This window comes from Microcaecilia unicolor, chromosome 3 (genome assembly GCF_901765095.1).
Source record: "Microcaecilia unicolor chromosome 3, aMicUni1.1, whole genome shotgun sequence".
In the NCBI taxonomy this organism is placed as follows: domain Eukaryota; kingdom Metazoa; phylum Chordata; class Amphibia; order Gymnophiona; family Siphonopidae; genus Microcaecilia; species Microcaecilia unicolor.
The window spans coordinates 291,524,142-291,545,376 of record NC_044033.1 but is presented as its reverse complement, the minus strand read 5'-3'; the positions used below and the strand labels follow the sequence as shown (position 1 = coordinate 291,545,376).

The window sequence follows — 21,235 nt, the reverse complement described above, 5'->3', positions numbered from 1 at the left end:
TTTTTCAGGCTCAGGGCCAGATGCACTAAACATAACGAGCCAGCAACGTAGTTTTTAAACCAGTTCTAGCCAGTCTAGCGAGCAAGTAGTAAAACAAGATATGCACGGTAGCAGCTAACGAAAATGGAATGCAAATGATCTACAGGTTATTATAATGAGCTAATTAGTATTATAATGCGCATGCAAGGCAGATGCACAGCTGTTTTCCGACCCCATGCACTGTGGAAAACCAACGGGAGGTCTGCAACTCTCGTTGGGGCTGCTGTGAGCGGGACCCATGCAGAGGAGGACGCCCATTGCAAAAATCAGAAAAAAAAAAAATGTCCAAGTGCTCGTCATGGGTGTCCTTTCAAGTGCCTAACACTTGGACGTCCTTCACTCAAAAAAAAAAGACGTCCCTGACGAGAACTTGGACATTTTTCTCTTCAGATTTTGTGATGGGCATCCTTCTCTTGGACGTGTTTTTCTTACCTTTCCGAAATGACCACCGCTGGAGAGAATCGGGGATCGGGACGTGTGAGGACTCCCAAATCAAAACTATTTGGATATCCCTTTCGATTATGCCCCTCCAGGTCTCTCTCAGCCAATCACAGCACCTTTAGCTGACACCAGTGCTCATCAGGGACGTCCTTTTTTTTTTTTTTTTGAGTGAAGGACATGTATGAAGCCGTCTTTGGCATGTGCAGAGCGATTTCCTTCATGAATGCCCATTTTTTACCAATTCGCTAAAGGATTGGCAAGGGAAGGGCTCTTTCCGTGGAGTTAGTGCATCTGTCTCTCAGTTTCAAAGGAAAGTTAAGAAGCTGAGAAAAATGTGAGAGAGATGGACAGAGGGAGACATTGAGAAAGCATAATTTTATATTATTATTACTACCAAGGCAGGGGTTAGGCAGGGCCGCTGCCCAGAGACAAAGCCAGGACTGGGGCAAACAATGTTAAGAGGCCTATCGTCGTCACCGCTCCTCCACCGCTGCTTCCCCTGCTCCCCCACCTTGGTCCTCCAATTGCCTAGAGTAATTGAATGGCAGGCAGCAGTGATCAAGAGAGATGGCAATGGGCCCTTCTTCCTGCCGCATCCCATCTCCAGTGAAATAACTTCCTGTTTCCTCATAGGTAAGACATAGCAGTCTGTCATGATTGCTGCTGCCTGCTAGTCAATGACTCCAGGCAAGTAGAGGATTGTGTGTGTGTGTGGGGGGGGGGGGGGGGGGGGGAGGGGGGTTGGAAGGGAGGGAAATATGTTGGATCTCACCTGGGCTGCTGGTGTCGATCCCACTTAGAGGCTGGGGCAGGGGGAATCTAGTCCCCCCTGTCCCCCCCTCTCAGCAGCCCTGGGTTAGGGGTTCACAAAGATGGCAGTTGCCCTGGGCCCCAAGACTACAAGGGGCCCCCTGCTATATTTCATCTTTGGGCTTCAGCATGTTCAGCATCTGTCCAGATTGCTACTATACGTTTGTAGGGCTTCTGACGTTAGATTTTTTGTATCCTTATTCAGTGTTTGTGCTTTGTCTGCACTGATAATTCCTAAACGACACAAATGTATGTATCTGATTCCACTGGAAAAGGCACCCTGCAATAGTAGCTGTGGAGCAAAAACATCAATAAACCCTGATTTTTTTTGTACCTTCAAAGAATCCATAATTAGTTATAAAAGAAATACCTAAGTGGGGAAGTTATCAATACAGGCTACCATTAAAATATATTATTTTACTGTTAACCCCAGGTATTAGTTACTAGGCCCTAAAATAGTACAAGTTAGTGGCATCCCATGTTGATAACTATGCCCCTATTTACTGCCTTTTTAAAGAATTGCTTCAAGGTGGTATACAAATAAGGCAGACATGGGCAATAGATAATTATAGTAGTGAAAAATATTTAAGTAACAGTACACATTATGGCACAGTGTGCTACTTACAATGCCAATGCAATACATAGTAAGGCAGCTTAATAATATTATTATGAGATTCTTGATATACCACCTTTCTGTGGTACAACCCTTAATGGGCTCACAATCTAGTTATTAACTATTGGACTACGCCAAGACAACTGAAAGTCAGGCTCACCACCTAACTGATCCCAGACTTTGAGAGATAGAATAGGGTCTTGGTTTTCACTTACCATCCTCGAGGGCCACCGATGGTTCAGGTTCCCAGAATATAACTTATAAATACCTGCCGTCGCCCTATATACATGTTCCCTTTTTTTTTTGTTTTTTAGCCCCTTTGATAAAATTACAGGTGCCTGTGATGATGAGAACTTGCTTACTGGTATAAGCATGTTTAGGGGTATGGTTTGGGTGGTGTATGGGCAGAGTTGCTATTTATGTGGGCAATTGTTGCATCCACACATAATGTATGTAATTTCTTTCCATTTGGAGATTTTCTTGAGATTGTAATCTGCTTTGCACTAATTGGTTAAAAGCGGAATAAAAATAACTCAGTACAATACAATACACCTGCTCTGCAGGTTAATTGTTGCTGTAATTTCTGCAGGATTTGTGCTGTAAGTCTTTATAAAATGGGCCCAACATTGGTGATCACTTGACCTCTCTACCTAGGTGACTTTTTATAAAACGACCCCCCCCCCCCCAGGTCTATCACTTCTGCACACCAGTGCAAATTGTCAGGCTGTTATCTTATCTGACTTTCAGGCTTATTCTCAAAATCTACAGCTGGCAGTAAGGCCTGTTAGGGCCAGGTACTTGTGACCTGGATTAGCCACTGTTGGAAGCAGGATACTGGGCTAGATGGACCATTGGTCTGACCTAGTATGGTTATTGTTATGCTCTTATGGGAGTATCGCACATTTTAATCTGCACAGAGGGCTTTACTGCAGAAAACATGCACAGCACAGATAGCCACAAATTGTAGTTGAATGTAGTGAATTGTATGCTAATGATGTCGTGTACTATGCCTTCCCAATGCTCAGAGAACAGCCAACAAACAAACCCTGCTATTATTGCTGGAAAAATAATGCCAGCAGGCGGTGGAAGGTTGGAAGAGAGGATTTCTTTCAATTTCCAAGCGCCGGTACTGAGAAAGAAATGTGCACAAGTCCGAGCAAACCTGAAAGTTGAAGTCCACATTGGTGCCTGTTTCTGTGATTAAATATAAGCCTTCCAAGTAAAAAAAGAAAAAAAATGAAAGCGTACATTGAAAGGCACAGAAGAGTGGTGCCGACGTGTGTTTCACGGTTGGGTTTACCTGGTGCATGCGCACAAGAACCGTGCTTACTGCAAAACTCTTCTGTACGTGTAGGGTTACCATATGTCCGGTTTTACATGGACATGTCCTCTTTTTGAGGACATAACCGGGCGACTTTTGCCAGCCTTCCTGTTTGTCTGGATTTCTGGACAAAACGGCAGGCTGGTGGGCGGGCGGGCCTAATGGTGTCCTATCCTAGCCTTCCCTCCCCTTACTCTACTGTCCTGTGTCCTCTTTTTGGGGGGGACCAAATATGGTAACCCTATGTACGTGCACCAAGCACAGTCCTTCCCCTTGCTTTCTCTTTTACAGCATGCATAAAATTTGAATATGATTTCCTTTCAGCACAAGAGAGCTAGTTTTCTGCCCTATTCTGGTGGAATGGAGTGTGCACTGTTGGCTTTACCATGGGAGTCCTTAGATTCAGGCCTGTTTGAATCTGAGAAGCAGAGACAGTGGGAGGGGGTGGCAGTGAGTCCTGCCAATCATCAATAAAAATATCCCAGGATTTTAGAAGAAAATGCAAATGAACCACTGAAGCAATTTTTGTATTGGAACAAAACTGGCAAAAACTTTGATCAATTATTTATTTAGATTTTTCTCACACCCTTGTCAGTAGTAGCTCAAGGTGAGTTACATTCAGGTACACTGGATATTTCTCTGTCCCAGGAGGGCTCACAATCAAAGTTTGTACCTGAGGCAATGGAGGGTTAAGTGACTTGCCCAAAATCACAAGGAGCAGCAGTGGGATTTGAACTGGCCACCTCTGGATTACAAGACTGGTGCTTTAGCACTAGGCTGATAAAGAGAGAAAATCTGCAAAGGTAGTGCAGAGAGGTAATAGTGTGGGAGAGAAGAGAGAGAAGAGACAAATGAAAGCAAAGGTGAGAGAGTGGTTAGATGAGCCTGAGAGATACAGAAGTTGCTTGCTGTTTGGCAACTTTCTCTCCTGTTGCATTTTAAAGCATAACCTCTTAGGACCTTGATCCAGGGCTAGCCCAGCAATCAGGTGTGACTAGGCAGATGACTAGGGCAACAGCTATGTGTGTGTGTGTGTGCGCCAAAGACCAGCTGCAATCAAAGCAAAATAATATGTCCTGAGAGCTGTTTAATGTACCATAGGAAGGGTAGTAGCCTATTTACCCAGATTATTCTGAGACGGGTGGTGTTGGTGATCATGGTTGTTGTTGGGGGTGGGTGGGATAAGAGGCCTTAAATTTAATTACTGGTGCATAGGCTGCCTAATATCCTTGAGTCTGCCTTCTTTGGAGAGTTTAATTAGACATCAGAACTGTGGATTCACAGAGGGAAGTAGGAAAGGGAGCCTGAAAAGAAGAAATAAAGTGCTGATGGCAACTTGCTAAAACCAAGCTTTGCTAAACCTTTTCTGACCTTGCTCAGTGTGCCAATCTGAGGAGCAGCCACTGTTCAGGCAGCTCAGTCATTTTTGCTGTGCTCCTGTGTCCCTGGAAAGCTTCAGAGGATTAATGAGAGCAGCAGGATGCTTGGAAGTTGAGGGTCAGGCCTCTTTTAAGTCCGGCAGCTCCAAGGTAGAAATGTGGCTGTGGATTCCGGCAGCAGCATAGATGAATAGAAAGCTCTCTGTTGTGTTTGGCCTAAGGTTGCCAGAAGGGGTCTGGTTGCATGAGTTTCCATAGATACCAGACATCCAAGAGGGTCAACTGGGAATTTCAGAAAGCAAGGCCATTGTGAGGAGGGACAGAAAATACACAGGAGTCTGACCTTTCCCTAAAAAAAAAAAGGAATTTGAAACTCTAGACAGGGACTCCCAGAGCAGGCAAAAGGAAAAGCAGAATTCTGAACCTTTACTGAGAAGACAAATTCTGAAACAGAACCTGAGAAGGGGTATCCAGTCTCATTGTCCTGGACATAGAGATATATAAAAAGCATACAGAGGAGTATGTAAGATGAGAAATTATCATAGGAAGAGGGAATGACTTGTGAGAAGGGGGATTATAAAAGTGTAACTCCCACATGAGCAGAAGAGTCCATTTCTGGGGTCTGCAGAAGCTTGACACACTCAGTACACCCCAGGGATTTCTTCTGAAGGGGGAGAGGAGGAGCTTGACTTTGGGGGCCTTAGGCAATTGGGCAGTCACTCTTGTAAAGAATCACAGTGTATGCAGAGGATGGCATTCCAAGAAAATAATAGCCGAATGAGTCAAAACTGTTCAGTGTTATTGATGGAATGAGCAAACCAACCACAGGGTCATTAGCACACTCTCTTGGGACCCTCTGGATTTGTTTCTGAACTCTGGGTTTTCTGAGGGTTGGCTTTGGGGAATGATTGGAGGATCCTGCACTTCTGAGGATGTCTTAGGTAGCTGTTCTCAAGCATTCAGTGTCATTCTGACCTCCTCCTTGCTGTAGGTGGGCACACACGTTTCTCTCCCCAAGTGGCTGTGCTAGATGGGCACACACTGCTTTCAGTCCCCTGATTGGCATAGTTGGGCACATACTTCTACTAACTCCTCTGCCTGAGTAGCACTGGATCAGTCTATGTGAGTCGCACAGAGAGCAACTTAAGGCTCCCAGCCTCCTGATTGGCAAGCTCCAAATCTCCAAAAACAAATAGGACTCTCTTCAAAAGGGACAAGAAGACCAAAGATAAAGCCTGTCTCCCCATACCTGGAAAACCGTTAATGCAAAACCAATTCCTAGGTCTTAGGACTGTGACTCCAATTCAGGTGCAGAAAAGTTGGCAGTTTTATTTTCTGGAGTGGTAAACAAAACCAACTGAAAAAAACAAAGCCACAGGAATTAAGTCCCTATCCATTCCTTTGGGTTATTGTTCTGTCCTTTCAGGTTAATCCCGTAAATCCAACCCTAAGGAAAACTCCTTCCCCAAAATCTTTTGCAAAGAAGAAGATCCTTCCTCTCTTCTGGAAAACTCTAGGGGTGAGCATATTATTTGCTGGAGTGAACTTTTCTAGCAGCCTTCTATGAGGAATCCAGTCTGCCTGAATGCACTGCCTCAATATATCCTCTCTGTCAGGGACACATTGCTCTGGAAGGATCCAGCAGGTGCTTACAGAAAGAAGAAATAGCAAGCAAGATGGGAGTTATGTCATAGGAAGAGAGCATTCAAGATGAAGAGCTACTGCATGATATAGAATGAGGGAGGAGAGAAAAGAAAGTAGGGGAGGACCAACCAAAAGTAGAGAAAGGAAATTTTTGAGTCAAAAAATAGCAAATTCAGCAAAAAAGTAGGAGTAGGGTTGACAACTAGATCCAGATTCATCTGACAGGGTTGATCCAATTCTGGACTTACCCCATTGCATGCAGGGACTTGTGGTTCTGATTTCCCCATTGGATTCCCTAATAAAAGCAAGATTACAAGTCCCTGCATGCATTGGAGTAAGCCCAGGACTGGATCAGCCCTGTCAGGTAAATCTGGATCTAGCTGACAACCCTAAGTAGGAGTTCAGAAGAAGGACTCGACATGGTGCCCATGTTTCAGTGCAACCACCTGCATCATGAGTCACAACAGTCTGAATTCTAAATACAAGCGTCTGTTGTTGAAGGTGCACTAAACTTCTGAGCATTTGGCAGAGAAAGCATTTATACCAGTAGGAAGAGAGAGAGGCATGCAGTACAATTGACTATATCTCAAGAAGAGGGAGGAGCATGCAGATTAGATGTAATGTTATAGAGGGAATTATGATGTCATATAAAGCTGTGTTCTCAGAATTATGAATGTAGAAACCTTTGAAAGAGGACTGACTTTTCAGTTTCTCCTTATAATTTGGAGTCATCTGGTCCCTCTGCTCTTTCAAAACGTTGTTTTACATGGGATATAGCTTGTTTTTATCGCTATCACCTGAGCCCGGAAACAGAGGTGAGAGCATAGGATTTGCTCAGGATACAGCTTGCAAAGCAAACAAAAACAAACCATCAAATGAGGCAAGTAAGTGTCCCAGGCAATATCTCCTGTCTTCCCAGCATTTAAAACTATCCTGTTTCTAAATCTGAATGAAAACAAAGAATGAGAGTTCATAGTGGAAATTTCAAGCACTTCAGATTGCGAATTTTCTGAGCTGTGATGAGAACATTAAATGAGCGAGCAGCCATAGGGCAGGTTGTATTCAATATCTTTGAGTGATATTGTGGAAGGATTGGAAGGAAAGGTTTGTCTCTTTGAAATTTGGATGACTTAAGTATGTTTGTATGGTTCAGTAGAAGTGATGGCTGTTATAAACATTAAATTTTAAAAAAGGTTTGCAGGAGCATGGATACCCTGGAGGGAGTGGACAGAATGAGACATGATCTAAGAAAGCCCACTTTGAGTGATAAGATTTGGGAGATAATATTTAGTGCAAAAAAGTGGGAAGAGCACACGATGGGAGATGTGGAACTGATATGCATCAACAAGGAGAGACCTTAGAGTGATCATATTTGATGATATCAAGGCAGCGAAATGGAATGTGGAAGCAATGGCCAGAGTCAGAAAGATATATATAGGGAGAGGCATAATCACCATTTTTGGTGATAATGACCTGTATAGGTCATTGGTGAGACTTTGTGTATTGTGTTCAGTTCTGGAGGCCTTATCACCAAAAGGATATAGACAGCATTGAAATAATCTAGAGAAAGGCATCCAAAAACAGTGCAAGGTCTGTACCAAAAGCTCTATGAGATGGGACTGAAAGATCTAACTATGTAGAGCCTAGAGGGTGGAAATTGTGGCTGGGTGAACCGACATCCTGGGCAGTCTGTGGTGGGGGATATTCAGTTCTTGTCAACTATAAAGTGGGAGATCTCCCCATCTGATGACTTTGCTGTTGGTGTTTCTCTTTGATGGTGTGGCTGTATTAGAGCTCTGTAGCTCAGTTTTTAATGTTAACAATTTCTCTTCCTAAGGTGGAGCATCAGTCATCCAAGTATTGACCCAATTTTCAATAAGCCACTGAGCGGCAGTGATAACTGGGTAGCTTAACTGGTTATCTTTAGCCAAATTTTGACCTGACCTTAACCAAGTAGGTTTGCAGCTTAAAATCCTCTTAAATCTATCCAAAGTTGGTCCAGCTAGACTTGACCTGCTGTTTCAAAACCGGAGTTGTTCACCTTAATTTAGCCAGTTATCATGCTTAATATCCACATTGGACCAAATTCTATAAATAGCACCAAAAAAACAGGGTCAAAACTCACTTAGCGCTATTCTATAAGAGGCACTATAGAATGGCACTTAACTTTAGACATGAGGATTTGTACCAAGTAAACCCTAGTGTAAATTCTCGTGCCTAAATTAGGCATGGATCCCCCGTATTCTATAACAACACGCATAAATTGTAGGAATGCCCGAGCCACCCATGACCCTTCCATGGCTGTGCCCCCTTTTTGGAACTGTGCATAAAATTTATGCTCAGATCCCTGTGACTTAAAATGCATGGGTATTCTTTCATTAAGGCCAATTAGCACCAATAATTGATCATTTATTGGTGCAAATTGGCTTGTTCAGTTTAATTGCCTATGCAAATTGGGTGCTTGCACAGATTTGCACACACAATTTTAAGCACCATATATAGAATTTGGGGAGTTGAGTGTCTAAATATGTAACTCATCCCAGGCACACCTCCAGAGGTGCCCCTTTTCTGACTACCTAAATGTGTGAGCCCTGCGATTTTCTGTTAAAAATGTTAGAGTGATCTTGTTCCAACATACCTAAAAAACAAGATGCAGCAGGAATCTAAAATAGTTCTTTAGTATATAGTGGTTTTTATCTTGTTTCAGCTCAGAAAAAGATTGGTAAGAACAACAGCTGAAGGGAAAAGTAATGCACAATGCTTATTTTAGTGCTTAAGACAAGACAGTGCCATCTGGTGTTCTTATAGTAGATTGCAATCTGCAATACAGTAGACTTTTAAGAGGCAATTTTATAGCCATTCCGGTGTGTGTATGGCCCATATGCACATATATGACCTCTTATAACATACCAGCTGGCATAAAAGTACACACCATGACATCATAGCATGTACTTTACTGGTGGGTGTACACAGGGGCAGTGTTTGGGTTGGTGTTTGGTCAGAACATTGACAGAGTTAGCACATATAAATGCAGATTATGAATATTGCATGTATATGTGTAAAGTATGTGCCTCCATGAGCAGGTGTAAGTGATTGTGCCTATCTTTCAGGTTCATTCTCTGTCACATATGCTAGTATTTGATAAAAACAAGTAAGGACCTACCTGTCATTATAAAATATCACCTACATAGGTGCCTCTACAGGTGCCTACCTACATGCTATTTTATAAAGTACATAAGTAATGCCACACTGGGAAATGACCAAGGGTCCATTGAGCCCAGCATCCTGGCGAGTTTCCCAAACGTACAAACATTCTATACATGTTATTCCTGGAATTGTTGATTTTTCCCAAGTCCATTTAGTAGTGGTTTATGGACTTGTCCTTTAGGAAACCGTCTAACCCCTTTTTAAACTCTGCTAAGCTAACCGCCTTCACCACGTTCTCCAGCAACGAATTCCAGAGTTTAATTATGCATTGGGTGAAGAAACATTTTCTCCGATTTGTTTTAAATTTACTACACTGTAGTTTCATCGCATGCCCCCTAGCCCTAGTATTTTTGGAAAGTGTGAACAGACGCTTCACATCCACCTGTTCCACTCCACTCATTATTTTATATACCTCTATCATGTCTCCCCTCAGCCGTCTCTTCTCCAAGCTGAAAAGCCCTAGCCTCCTTAGTCTTTCTTCATAGGGAAGTCTTCCCTTCCCTGCTATCATTTTAGTCGCCCTTCGCTGCACCTTTTCTAATTCTACTATATCTTCTTGAGATGCGGTGACCAGAATTGAACACAATACTCAAGGTGCGGTCACACCATGGAGCGATACAACGGCATTATAACATCCTCACACCTGTTTTCCATACCTTTCCTAATAATACCCAACATTCTAGTCGCTTTCCTAGCCGCAGCAGCACACTGAGCAGAAGGTTTCAGTGTATTATCAATAATGACACCCAGATCCTTTCTTGGTCCGTAACTCCTAACGTGGAACCTTGCATGACGTAGCTATAATTCGGGTTCTTTTTTCCCCACGTGCATCACCTTGCACTTGCTCACATTAAACGTCATCTGCCATTTAGCCGCCCAGTCTCCCAGTCTCGTAAGGTCCTTCTGTAATTTTTCACAATCCTGTCGCGAGTTAACGACTTTGAATAACTTTGTGTCATCAGCAAATTTAATTACCTCGCTAGTTACTCCCATCTCTAAATCATTTATAAATATATTAAAAAGCAGCGGTCCTAGCACAGACCCCTGAGGAACCCCACTAACTACCCTTCTCCATTGTGAATACTGCCCATTTAACCCCACTCTCTGTTTCCTATCCTTCAACCAGTTTTTAATCCACAATAGGACATTTCCTCCTATCTCATGACCCTCTAATTTCCTCTGTAGCCTTTCATGAGGTACCTTGTCAAACGCCTTTTGAAAATCCAGATACACAATATCAACCGGCTCCCCTTAGTTCACATGTTTGTTTACTCCTTCAAAGAATTGAAGTAAATTGGTCAGGCAAGATTTCCCCACACAAAAGCCGTGCTGACTTGGTCTCAGTAATCCATGTCCTTGGATGTGCGCTGTAATTTTGTTTTTGATAATAGTCTCTACCATTTTCCCTAGCACCGACGTCAGACTCACAGGTCTATAATTTCCCAGGTCTCCCCTGGAACCTTTTTTAAAAATCGGCGTTACATTGGCCACCCTCCAATCTTCTGGTACCACGCTCGATTTTAAGGATAAATTGCATATCACTAACAGTAGCTCCGCAAGCTCATTTTTCAGTTCTATCAGTACTCTAGGATGAATACCATCCGTTCCAGGAGATTTGCTACTCTTCAGTTTGCTGAATTGCCCCATTACGTCCTCCAGGTTTACCGTGAAGTCAGTAAGTTTCTCTAACTCGTCCGCTTGAAATACCATTTCCGACACCGGTATCCCATCCAAATCTTCCTCGGTGAAGACCGAAACAAAGAATTCATTCAATCTTTCCGCTACGTCTTTATCTTCCTTGATCGTCCCTTTTACCCCTCGGTCATCCAGCGTCCCAACCGATTCTTTCGCCAGCTTCTTGCTTTTAATATACCAAAAAAAAATTTTGCTATGTTTTTTTTGCCTCTAATGCTATCTTTTTTCCGTAATCCCTCTTGGCCTTCTTTATCTGCGCCTTGCATTTGCTTTGACACTCCTTATGCTGCTTCTTGTTATTTTCAGATGTTTCCTTCCATTTTCTGAAGGCGTTTCTTTTAGCCCTAATAGCTTCCTTCACCTCACTTTTCAACCATACCGTCTGTCTTTTGGACTTCCGTCTTTCTTTTCTAATTTGCGGAATATGTTTGGCCTGGGCCTCCAGGATGGTATTTTTGAATAGCGAAGCAAGGAAAACAGTGGATACAAAAAAGTCCTCTCTCACGTGGTGTCTTCTGGAACAAGTTCTTTATTTGCAAAACAATTAAAACAACGACCCGACACGAATCGTGTTTCGGCCGTATAGGCCTGCGTCAGGGGTCTATTCGCTTCCAATCAAGAAAGAGAATATGTAGATAAAAATTATAACTGATCAACTTTCTGCAAATTGAAATACTCTCTTCAGGAACTGCTGAGAATACATGAATGAAATAACCATTGACAGAAAAGTTCCATGCAGAGCTGAATGCAGGTGCATCTGCTGGGCTTTGTCTTTAAGGCATCACTTTGCCCGAAGGAGAAGATAGGGGGACCTGCAACGCCCAGAAGCCTGAGGAGATGTCCTAGAGGGAGGGAAGCAGGCTAAAAAACCTGGGGGAAAGCTTCCTGTGGGGAGACTGAGTCACATCCATGGACAGTTTAACCTGGCAGCCTGTAAGGAAAACTGACCGCCCACATGGTAAAGTGATGCCTTAAAGACAAAGCCCAGCAGATGCACCTGCATTCAGCTCTGCATGGAACTTTTCTGTCAATGGTTATTTCATTCATGTATTCTCAGCAGTTCCTGAAGAGAGTATTTCAATTTGCAGAAAGTTGATCAGTTATAATTTTTATCTACATATTCTCTTTCTTGATTGGAAGCGAATAGACCCCTGACGCAGGCCTATACGGCCGAAACACGATTCGTGTCGGGTCGTTGTTTTAATTGTTTTGCAAATAAAGAACTTGTTCCAGAAGACACCACGTGAGAGAGGACTTTTTTGTATCCACTGTTTTCCTTGCTTCGTTGTTCTTTCATGGAGAAAACACCTTCTGTGTGTGTTGGCATTTTTGAATAGCGTCCATGCCTGTTGTATAGTTTTTACCCTCTCAGTTGCCCCCCTAAGTTTTTTTTTTTTTAACGGTTCTTCTCATTGTATCATAGTCTCCTTTTTTAAAGTTAAACGCTAACGTATTTGACTTCCTGTGTTTAGTTACTTCAAGGTTGATATAAAAAATGATCATATTATGATCACTGTTATCAAGCGGCCCAGAACCATAACGTCCCTCACCAGATCATGCGCTCCACTAAGGACCAAGTCTAGAATTTTTCCTTCTCTCGTCGGCTCCTGCACCAGCTGCTCCATAAAGCTGTCCTTGATTTCATCAAGGAATTGTACCTCTCTAGCGTGTCCTGATGTTACATTTACCCAGTCTATATTTGGGTAATTGAAGTCACCCATTATTATCACATTGCCCATTTTGTTTGCGTCTCTGATTTCTTTTATCATTTCTGCGTCTACCTGCTCATCCTGGCGAGGCGGACGGTAGTACACTCCTGTCACCGTCCTTTTCCCTTTTATACATGGAATTTCAACCCACAATGATTCAAAGGTGTGATTTGTGTCTTGCTGAATTTGTAATCTATCTGAGTCAAGGCTCTTGTTAATATACAATGCAACCCCTCCACCAGTCCGGTCCACCCTATCACTACGATATACTTTGTACCCCGGTATGACAGTGTCCTGGTTATCCTCCTTCCACCAGGTCTCAGTAATGCCTATTATATCCAAGTTTTCATTTAGTGCAATATATTCCAACTCTCCCATCTTATTTCTTAGACTCCTAGCATTTGCATATAGACATTTCAGAGTATGTTTGTTGTTCCTATTTGCATGATGCTTAGACTTGACACTAATGATTTGCTTTCTTTTGTCTGATCTTTAGTTGTATTTAAGGGCACCTGGCCTATGTAGGGGTATGTACCTGTGAGCTTACCTGAGCTGGTCTTGGTTCATACAAGCCTAATTCATCCTAATACAGCAAGATGGAGTCTATGACCTCTGACCAGAAACTTTTCTGTGTCTTGTAGGTGTGGACATTTACACCTAGAAATCTTCCTCCTCTTCATAATGATGAAAATTCCAATTGATGATTTCATGTATATCCTGAATTCTGTCTTGGAATTTTTGGTACTAACCAGTTGTATTTCTCCTTTTTCAGGGTGAAGCTGGACCTACTGGAGCTCGTGGCCCTGAGGGTGCTCAGGGTTCCAGGGGGGAACCTGGTAGTCCTGGCTCTCCTGGACCTGCTGGTGCTTCTGTGAGTAAAAAGCAGAACTCACAAACATCAGACAGCTTTATCCTCTCTCATTGGGTCATAGAAGAGTCCGCCACAGCAGTCTCTGATAGTTAATGGTATAATGACTGTCTCACTTCAGTGAGCTTCTAAAGATGGTCTCGTGTCACTGGGCTTCTAAAAAGACATTTATACATTATAGAGCCCCTATGGACTGTTTCGGCTCACTGATCATTGAGCCTCAGTCTTATATCATTGAGCCTTTATAGATGGTCTCTCATCACTGAGTCTCTGATGACAATCTCAGGTTGCAGAGAGCTCCACATCACATCACATCATAAGGATCTACAGACAGTCTTACATTAGAGCATCTTCTAAATCTATTCTTACATCAGATGACAGTATTAACATCAAGCTTCTAAACAATCTCACATCACATCATCTAAAGATGATCTCTGTCTCTTATGCAGTATTGTTTGTGCTGTCCAGTGTCTCTTCTGGTCAATATACAACGTGACCAAGCTATAAAATTACAGGCCAAATAAAACAACTCCAGACCACTTAAAATCTAATTATTATTGGTCATTGCTTCCTTTAATATATAATAGATAAAACCTGTCCCATTCTGCAAAGCCCTCTGGTTCATATACATTATGGTTGGTGCCAATTAATTAGTGCCCAGCCTGCACAGTTTCTGCCACATTGTCTGGCTTTAGCTCTCCGACTCTTACTTTTGCACATGCTCAGTTACAGAGCAGATGTAGGAGAGAAGGAGAAGGAGATGGGGATGATCTGGAGATGGAAGAACCTGTACTAGGTGTGAATTTTGATTATCGTTTCCCATCCAGGTATTCATTTCAGAGAGAGAAATCTCTTTAGCTCCTGTTCCTGCTCCTTCTCCTTACTGTTTATTCTCTATAAGACTAACTGCAACCCACTGACAACTCGGCAGCGAGGACCTCCGGTCTCTTCCCCTTTTTGCCCTTGTCCCCCTCCAGCTGCAGGAGTCCTGTTCCTGCTTTGCAGCCAACATCTATCCTGCAACCTTTCTCAGATCCTTTGGCTGAGATAGCGTCTCACTGTGTCACTATCCAGCTTATTTTCGAAAGAGAAAGACGCCCATATTTCGACCCAAATCGAGAGATGGGCGTCTGTTTCCCTTGGGCGCCCAAATCGGTATATTCGAAACCCGATTTTTGGCATCCTCACCTGCACTCCGTCATGGAGATGAACAAAGATCACTGGGGCATGTCAGAGGCGTGGCGAAGGCGGGACTGGGGCGTGCTTATCAGCCGAGGAGAGATGGGCGTCTTTAGCTGATAATCGAAACAAGAAGGGCGTTTTTGACGAGAATTGGTCCGCTTTATTTGAACCCTTTTTTTTTCAGGTCCAAGTCCCAAAAAAGTGCCCCAACTGACCAGATGACCACCAGAAGGAATCGGGGGTGACCTCCCCTGACTCCCCTAGTGGTCACTAACCTCCTCCCACCAACAAAAAACCCACTTTACAAACTTTTTTTCCTAGCCTGTATGCCAGCCTCAAATGCTGTACCCACCTCCATGACAGCAGAATGTGTACTATCCTCTGACAGCCTTTCCCTGGTTCTGATGTGGGTCTCGGGTGAGTGTGACACCTTTTCTGTTAAGGGCACTGCAGAGTCACATCAGCAATGCATTGTGGTGGGTGTAGGGTATTGGGCTCCGTGATTCCACTAGCTTGTGTTAAATACTCACGATATTGGTAGTTGGTAGGCTCTATTCCCATGGTGCTTTTCCCTCTGCTTACTGGGTCAGAGGGTGCCTTGTTTTGTTTCCAGTAGTCCATGAGGTAGTGGCCATTTGTGTAAGACACTTTTAGATCCCTTTCATGTGTTAGCCACGTTACAGCACTTAGTTCTTACCTTGAATGTTGCTGAAAGAGGGCATTGCACACCATTCTGCCAGCTCGGACCTACTGCTAATCTCAGTACCAGCGAGACTCGTTGCCAGTGGGGCACAACCTCTGATCTGCAGTTAACTGTGAGTAAAGGTGCTTATTCAAATAAAGGACGTTTTCAGCGAGATTAGTCTTGAGGTGTGAACTGCTGTGCCAAGGTTATACACCAGCAACAAGTCCTGTCCCTGGAGCACTTTTAGTGGGTACTGCAGAGCACTTCAGGCAGGCAGACCCAGGCCCATCCCCCCCCACCCATAACGCTTGTGGTGGTAAATGGGAGGCCTTTAAAACCCACTGAACCCACATGTAGTTGCCCCCTTTACCCCTAAGAGCTATGGTAGTGTTGTACATTTGTCCCTCCCACGACCAAATGGCTTGGATTGGGACGTTTCTGAGCTGGGCGTTTTTAGTTTCAATTATCGCAAAAAAAAAAAAAAACCCCCACCCATCTCAGAAGGGACCAAATCCATGGCATTTGGTCTTTCCAAACCGTATTTTCGAAACGAAAGATGGACGCCCATCTTTTTCGATAATACGGTCTGTCCCGCCTCTTCACATACCCGTTTTTGGACATAGACGCCCATGGAGATGGGCGTTCGATTATGCCCCTCCACGGCTTTACTTTGTTGAGTATGTGCATTTTAGCCATTGGCGTCCTCTTCCTGGATGTTACTCCATCTGTACTGCTGCCTTCCTCCAGAGTCCAGCCCAATGGCTTGGTTTCCAGTTCCACAAAGTTTTCTTCAGTGTAGTATTTATTTATTTATTCATTCTTATATCCCACTGTTATCCAAAAGAAGTTTCATTTCAATGTGGATTATATTCAACAGTCAGGGATTACATTGTTATTATACACTTACAGTCAGAATGAATGCTTAGTGATGATATTGATTATCCATAAAACTTCTTGAAAAGAGGTTTTTAGTTCTCTTCTGAATTGGAGATAGTTATCTATGCTTCTTATGGCCTTGGGAATTGAGTTCCACCATTTGGAGCCCAGATAGTTTAATCCTGCTATATAAATGGATTAGTAGGTTATGTTTCTTCATTTGGGTAGGTGGAGCATTAAGTACTTTCTGGTTCCTGGACATGCATTTCTTGGTATAATCAAATCTAACATGCAATCAGGAGATAAGCCAAAGAGTGTTTTGAAAATTAACTTGCCAATTTTAAAAATTAGTCTGGCCTTTATTGGGAGCCAGTGTAGCATGAACACAGTTTTGGAACGCACTATCCAAGGCCCTAAAAACCATGACCAATCTAACCAGCTTTCGCAAAGCTTTGAAAACGCATCTCTTCAACAGAGCCTACAAAAGTCACCCTCAATGAAACAAATCATTCCTTAAACCACCCAAGTACACCAAATCACCTCTCTCACAACCTTACCTAACACCTTCTGCCTAAATTCCTCTTTCACCTCAGCTTATGATTGAACAACTGTTTTCTTAGATCATGTAATGACGTTCTCATTTCCACACTCTGTAAGCCACATTGAGCCTGCAAAAAGGTGGGATAATGTGGGGTACAAATACAATAAATAAAAAATAAAATAAAATAAATGACTAGCAGTGGTGTTAACCTGTTATATTTTGGCTTTTTGAATATTAGTCTTGCTGCCGTGTTTTGAACAGTCTGCAGTGATTTCAGCTTGCTTTCTTTGCATCCTACTTATGCTGCATTGCAGTAGTCAAGTTGGGGTAGTATTAAAGATTGTGCTATTAGACGGAATGTTTGTCTGGAAAAATAGTCTGATTCTTCTCAGTTTCCATAGTGGTTTGAAACTCTTTGATGTGACTGCTGAAACCTGATTTTTGAGAGATAGATGCTTATCAAGAATGATTTCCTGCCCATCTTCAAATCCTTACTCAAAGCCCATCTCTTCAATGTCGCTTTCAACACCTAACCACCATACCTCCATTCAGGAAATCTAGACTGCCCTAACTTGACATTTCGTCCTTTAGATTGTAAGCTCCTTTGAGCAGGGACTGTCCTTCATTGTTAAACTGTACAGCGCTGCGTAACCCTAGTAGCGCTCTAGAAATGTTAAGTAGTAGTAGTAGTATTTTTAGTTGTGGTTCGATAGGGTACGTTATCTGGTCTATTGTGAAATTTTGGTAGGAAGTGGGATTGTGCAAGCTGGATAGTACCAGGAATTTGTGTTTTTCTCTGTTTAGTTTCAATTTGAACGTTTTGGCCTAGTTTTCCATGAGGTCTAGACCTTCTTTAATCTTGCCCGATATCTCTGTGATATTGTTACTAAAAGGTACATATATGGTGACATCGTCAGCGTATATAAGTGGGTTAAATCACATGTTTTCTAGTTTCTTCCTGAGTGGAGCCATCCTGATGTTAAATAGTATAGGTGATATTGGGAAACCTTGTGGCACCCCATATTCAGGGATCCATGAGGCGGATAATTGGTTGGACATCTTCACTAGATATGATATCGTCCTTAAGAATCCATTGATGTAAGCTGCCACTGTACCACTGATTCCCATATTGTCTAGCAGGGTCATTAGTATTGTGTGTTGTAGAGCATGACCACCCTGCTGCCCGAGCCAGTGAAACATTGAGAGACATCAATCAATCTATCTATATGTATATAAAATGTAGACTGTATATATAGATTTCCTTGGGCTCATGTACCATTTCCTTTTCTCCCATTGTTTTAGGGCAACCCTGGTACTGATGGAATCCCTGGAGCTAAAGGATCAGCTGTAAGTACCACATGTCTGTTGTATGTTATTAGGTCACCTATAGAAACATATTCTTTTTTATTTATTTATTTATAACATTTCTATTATTACAAGTACATAAACTTGATGAGAAAATTGGCAAAATGAGGTTACATTATTCAAAGAAAAAAATATTAATTTCTACATACTCCTCAAACCAATAAAGTCCACTATATGGGAGTTCAAAAACATATAGTTGAAGATTTCAAGAAAATAAACATTTTACAAATGGCAGACAGGCGTATTTTAGACACTTTTTCAAAATTCAAACATTATTATTAGTTGGAGAACTTATTCCAGCTATTCTTCTAGATGTTATAAAAGTTTCTAATTGAGAAGGATCATGAAACACATATTTTTCAGACAGATAGGTACATCTCCACGGAAATTTTAAGAAAAAAGTAGCTCCCATTTGTATCGTTTCCTGCTTCTTCTGAAGAAATTTTTTCCGGCACGCCTGTGTCTCTCTCGATACATCAGGGTATACATTAATTTTTTGACCCTTAAAAGTTTTGTCTCGATTTTTGAAGAATAATTTTAATAACCATAGTTTATCCGGTAACAATGCTACCGTGGCCACCAAAGTGGCTGGTAGCACTTGGTCTGTATCTGAGGATTCTAATAAAGCTGAAACATCAAGGGGTTGATTCGCCAAAATTTGTTGATTCCTGGGCGGTAGAAAAAAGACTTGTGCCAATGGAGGTAAATTCTCCTCTTTTCCGTGAAATACAATTTTAACATCTCCCTAGGGATATTAATTTTAAATAAGGAAAATTTATAAAACGTAAATTGTTATTTCTTGAGAAATTCTCCAGGATCTCTGTCTTTCTTCTTAAACTGGTAAAGTCTTTTAACATAGTTTGTTGAACTTCCTGCAACTGTTGTAGGTCTTTCTCTTGTTTTTCAACATGTGTATTCAGTTGTTTTACTTTATCTTCCACCCGTTCAACTTCTTGTTTAATTCTCTGTATTTGGGGAATTAGCGCTCTGCCTAAATCTACTATTAATGTCCAAAGGCAGTCTAACTTGACTTCGGGAGGTTTAGTTTGAGGAAGTGCAAAAGTAAAAGTTCCTACCTCCGTCTGTTGTTGCTGTGAGGAAATTCCTTCCAAACTAGAAACGTTTTGTTCCTCCCTCGCTGTTTCGGCCATGGTTATCAGTGCACCTCCTAAACGTTCTTCTTTTGCCCCCGGTCTGCCTGATTCTTTCACCTCTTCCGGGATTAGAATCGGCGATGCATTCACTGGAGGGCTGAATCCATGGAACACGGGAGGGAGCGGCGGAGTTCGAGCATCGGGGCTGAGAGAAACTTCCAGCTCTAGGGCCTCCTGCGCGCCTTCAACAAGCGCAGGAGGCAACAGCGAGCCGCTCACCGGCGTACTAGTGTCCAAGGCCCTCCGGAGAAAAGCATCAATCGGTCCACTTTGAGTTGGGGTTCCAGGTTGTTGGGAGGCTGCGGCAGCTGCTTTCCCCCTTCTCTTGGGCATTGTAAGTAATGATTGTAGCTAAAACGCTACCATCTTAAATAAAGGTAAATTTGCCAGCAGCTCAAAAAATGCATCCTGTCTGCTCGGCAGCCAGTTTGAACTCCCTAACATATTTTATAAGGTGAGGAAAATGTGTGTGTGTGGGGAGTAATTTCTCACAGCATTGTTCTAGGCAATAAACAAAATATATAACATAATTCATGAGAGAACTGTTATCAGACTCTATATTTGAAACTGTTATGTTACAAATTTCTTCAAATTTTGATATACTGCCCAATCAGACTTTCTGGGCAGTTTATAGCACATAATCATGAAAGAAAAGGTGGAAAGAAATCCAATATTGGACAGGGAAGAGAAATAATAAGTTAGTTGCATACAGTTAAGTGGCAATAGACACCCCCTGCTCCTCCCCAGGGCCCGAGAGGAGCGAGGGTCACAGGGAAAGAGTACTACTATAGGTTACAAACACAAAGCATCCTGAAATAAAAATGTCTTTCCTTTCTCCTTAAATGCCGAGTTATGCTAGTGTTCTTTAATGAAATCTGGGCACTCAGGTGCCGCTGTTCAGTAGGCTCTCACTGCAGGTCATTGGTGCACCTAATTGGACGGCACCCACTTATAGAATTGCCCCCGAATGTCTATCCTGTGACTCACTTAGCAGTGAGCATCCAACTTGATGCTCTGTGCTCTGTGGAATGCTTTAAGGCAGTGTTTCCCAAGTCCAATCCTGGAGTACCCCTTGCTAGTCAGGTTTTCAGGATACCCACAATGAATATGCATGAAAGAGGTTTGCATATAATGAAGGCTGTGTATGCAAATCAAGTTTATTCATATTCATTGTGGCTATCCTGAAAACTTGACTGAAGGAGTACTCCAGGACTGGGCTTGGGAAACACTGCTTTAAGGGGCCGAAGAGCTAAAGAACACTAGCATTGGCCATTTTCACGTGTTAACATGGGGCCTCATATTCAAAGGACTTATTTATTTATTTGTGACATTTATTTCCCACATTATCCTAAACAAGTTGGTCACTTTGAAAATTTACTAGGGCTGTTTGCATAAATTTATATCCACTCAACTCCTAAACTTAAGAGCATAAAACGTGGGAGGCAACAGGGACAAATTTAGGGTGGGGAAAAAAGTTAGGAACTTAGCACTGATTTTCAGGAGTATACTCATAAATTATACTCATAAATCTGGGCAACGAATGGTAGGCCAAAATTTAGAAGCATAACTTTTAAGCTTCTAATTAAGATGCATTTTCAGCTGAAAACGTATGCGCCGTAGGGCACAAATTTAAGAGCCTAACGTAGGTGCATAAATTTGGGAGCTCAGCTTTTTATGAATTCTAGGCACATGCCCCTCCATTCTAT

General features: G+C 42.4%; 1 protein-coding gene across 1 annotated transcript in view; it reads left to right on the top strand.

Moving 5' to 3' along the window:
- LOC115464626 (collagen alpha-1(II) chain-like) overlaps window positions 1-21,235 on the top strand; it is a gene marked incomplete at its 3' end in the record, with an annotated part of 114,943 nt that overhangs the window by 87,108 nt on the left and 6,600 nt on the right. The window contains exons 19-20 of the mRNA XM_030194990.1: window positions 13,631-13,729; window positions 18,313-18,357. Coding sequence (XP_030050850.1) covers window positions 13,631-13,729; window positions 18,313-18,357 — 144 coding nt within the window. The remainder of the gene's footprint in view (window positions 1-13,630; window positions 13,730-18,312; window positions 18,358-21,235) is intronic.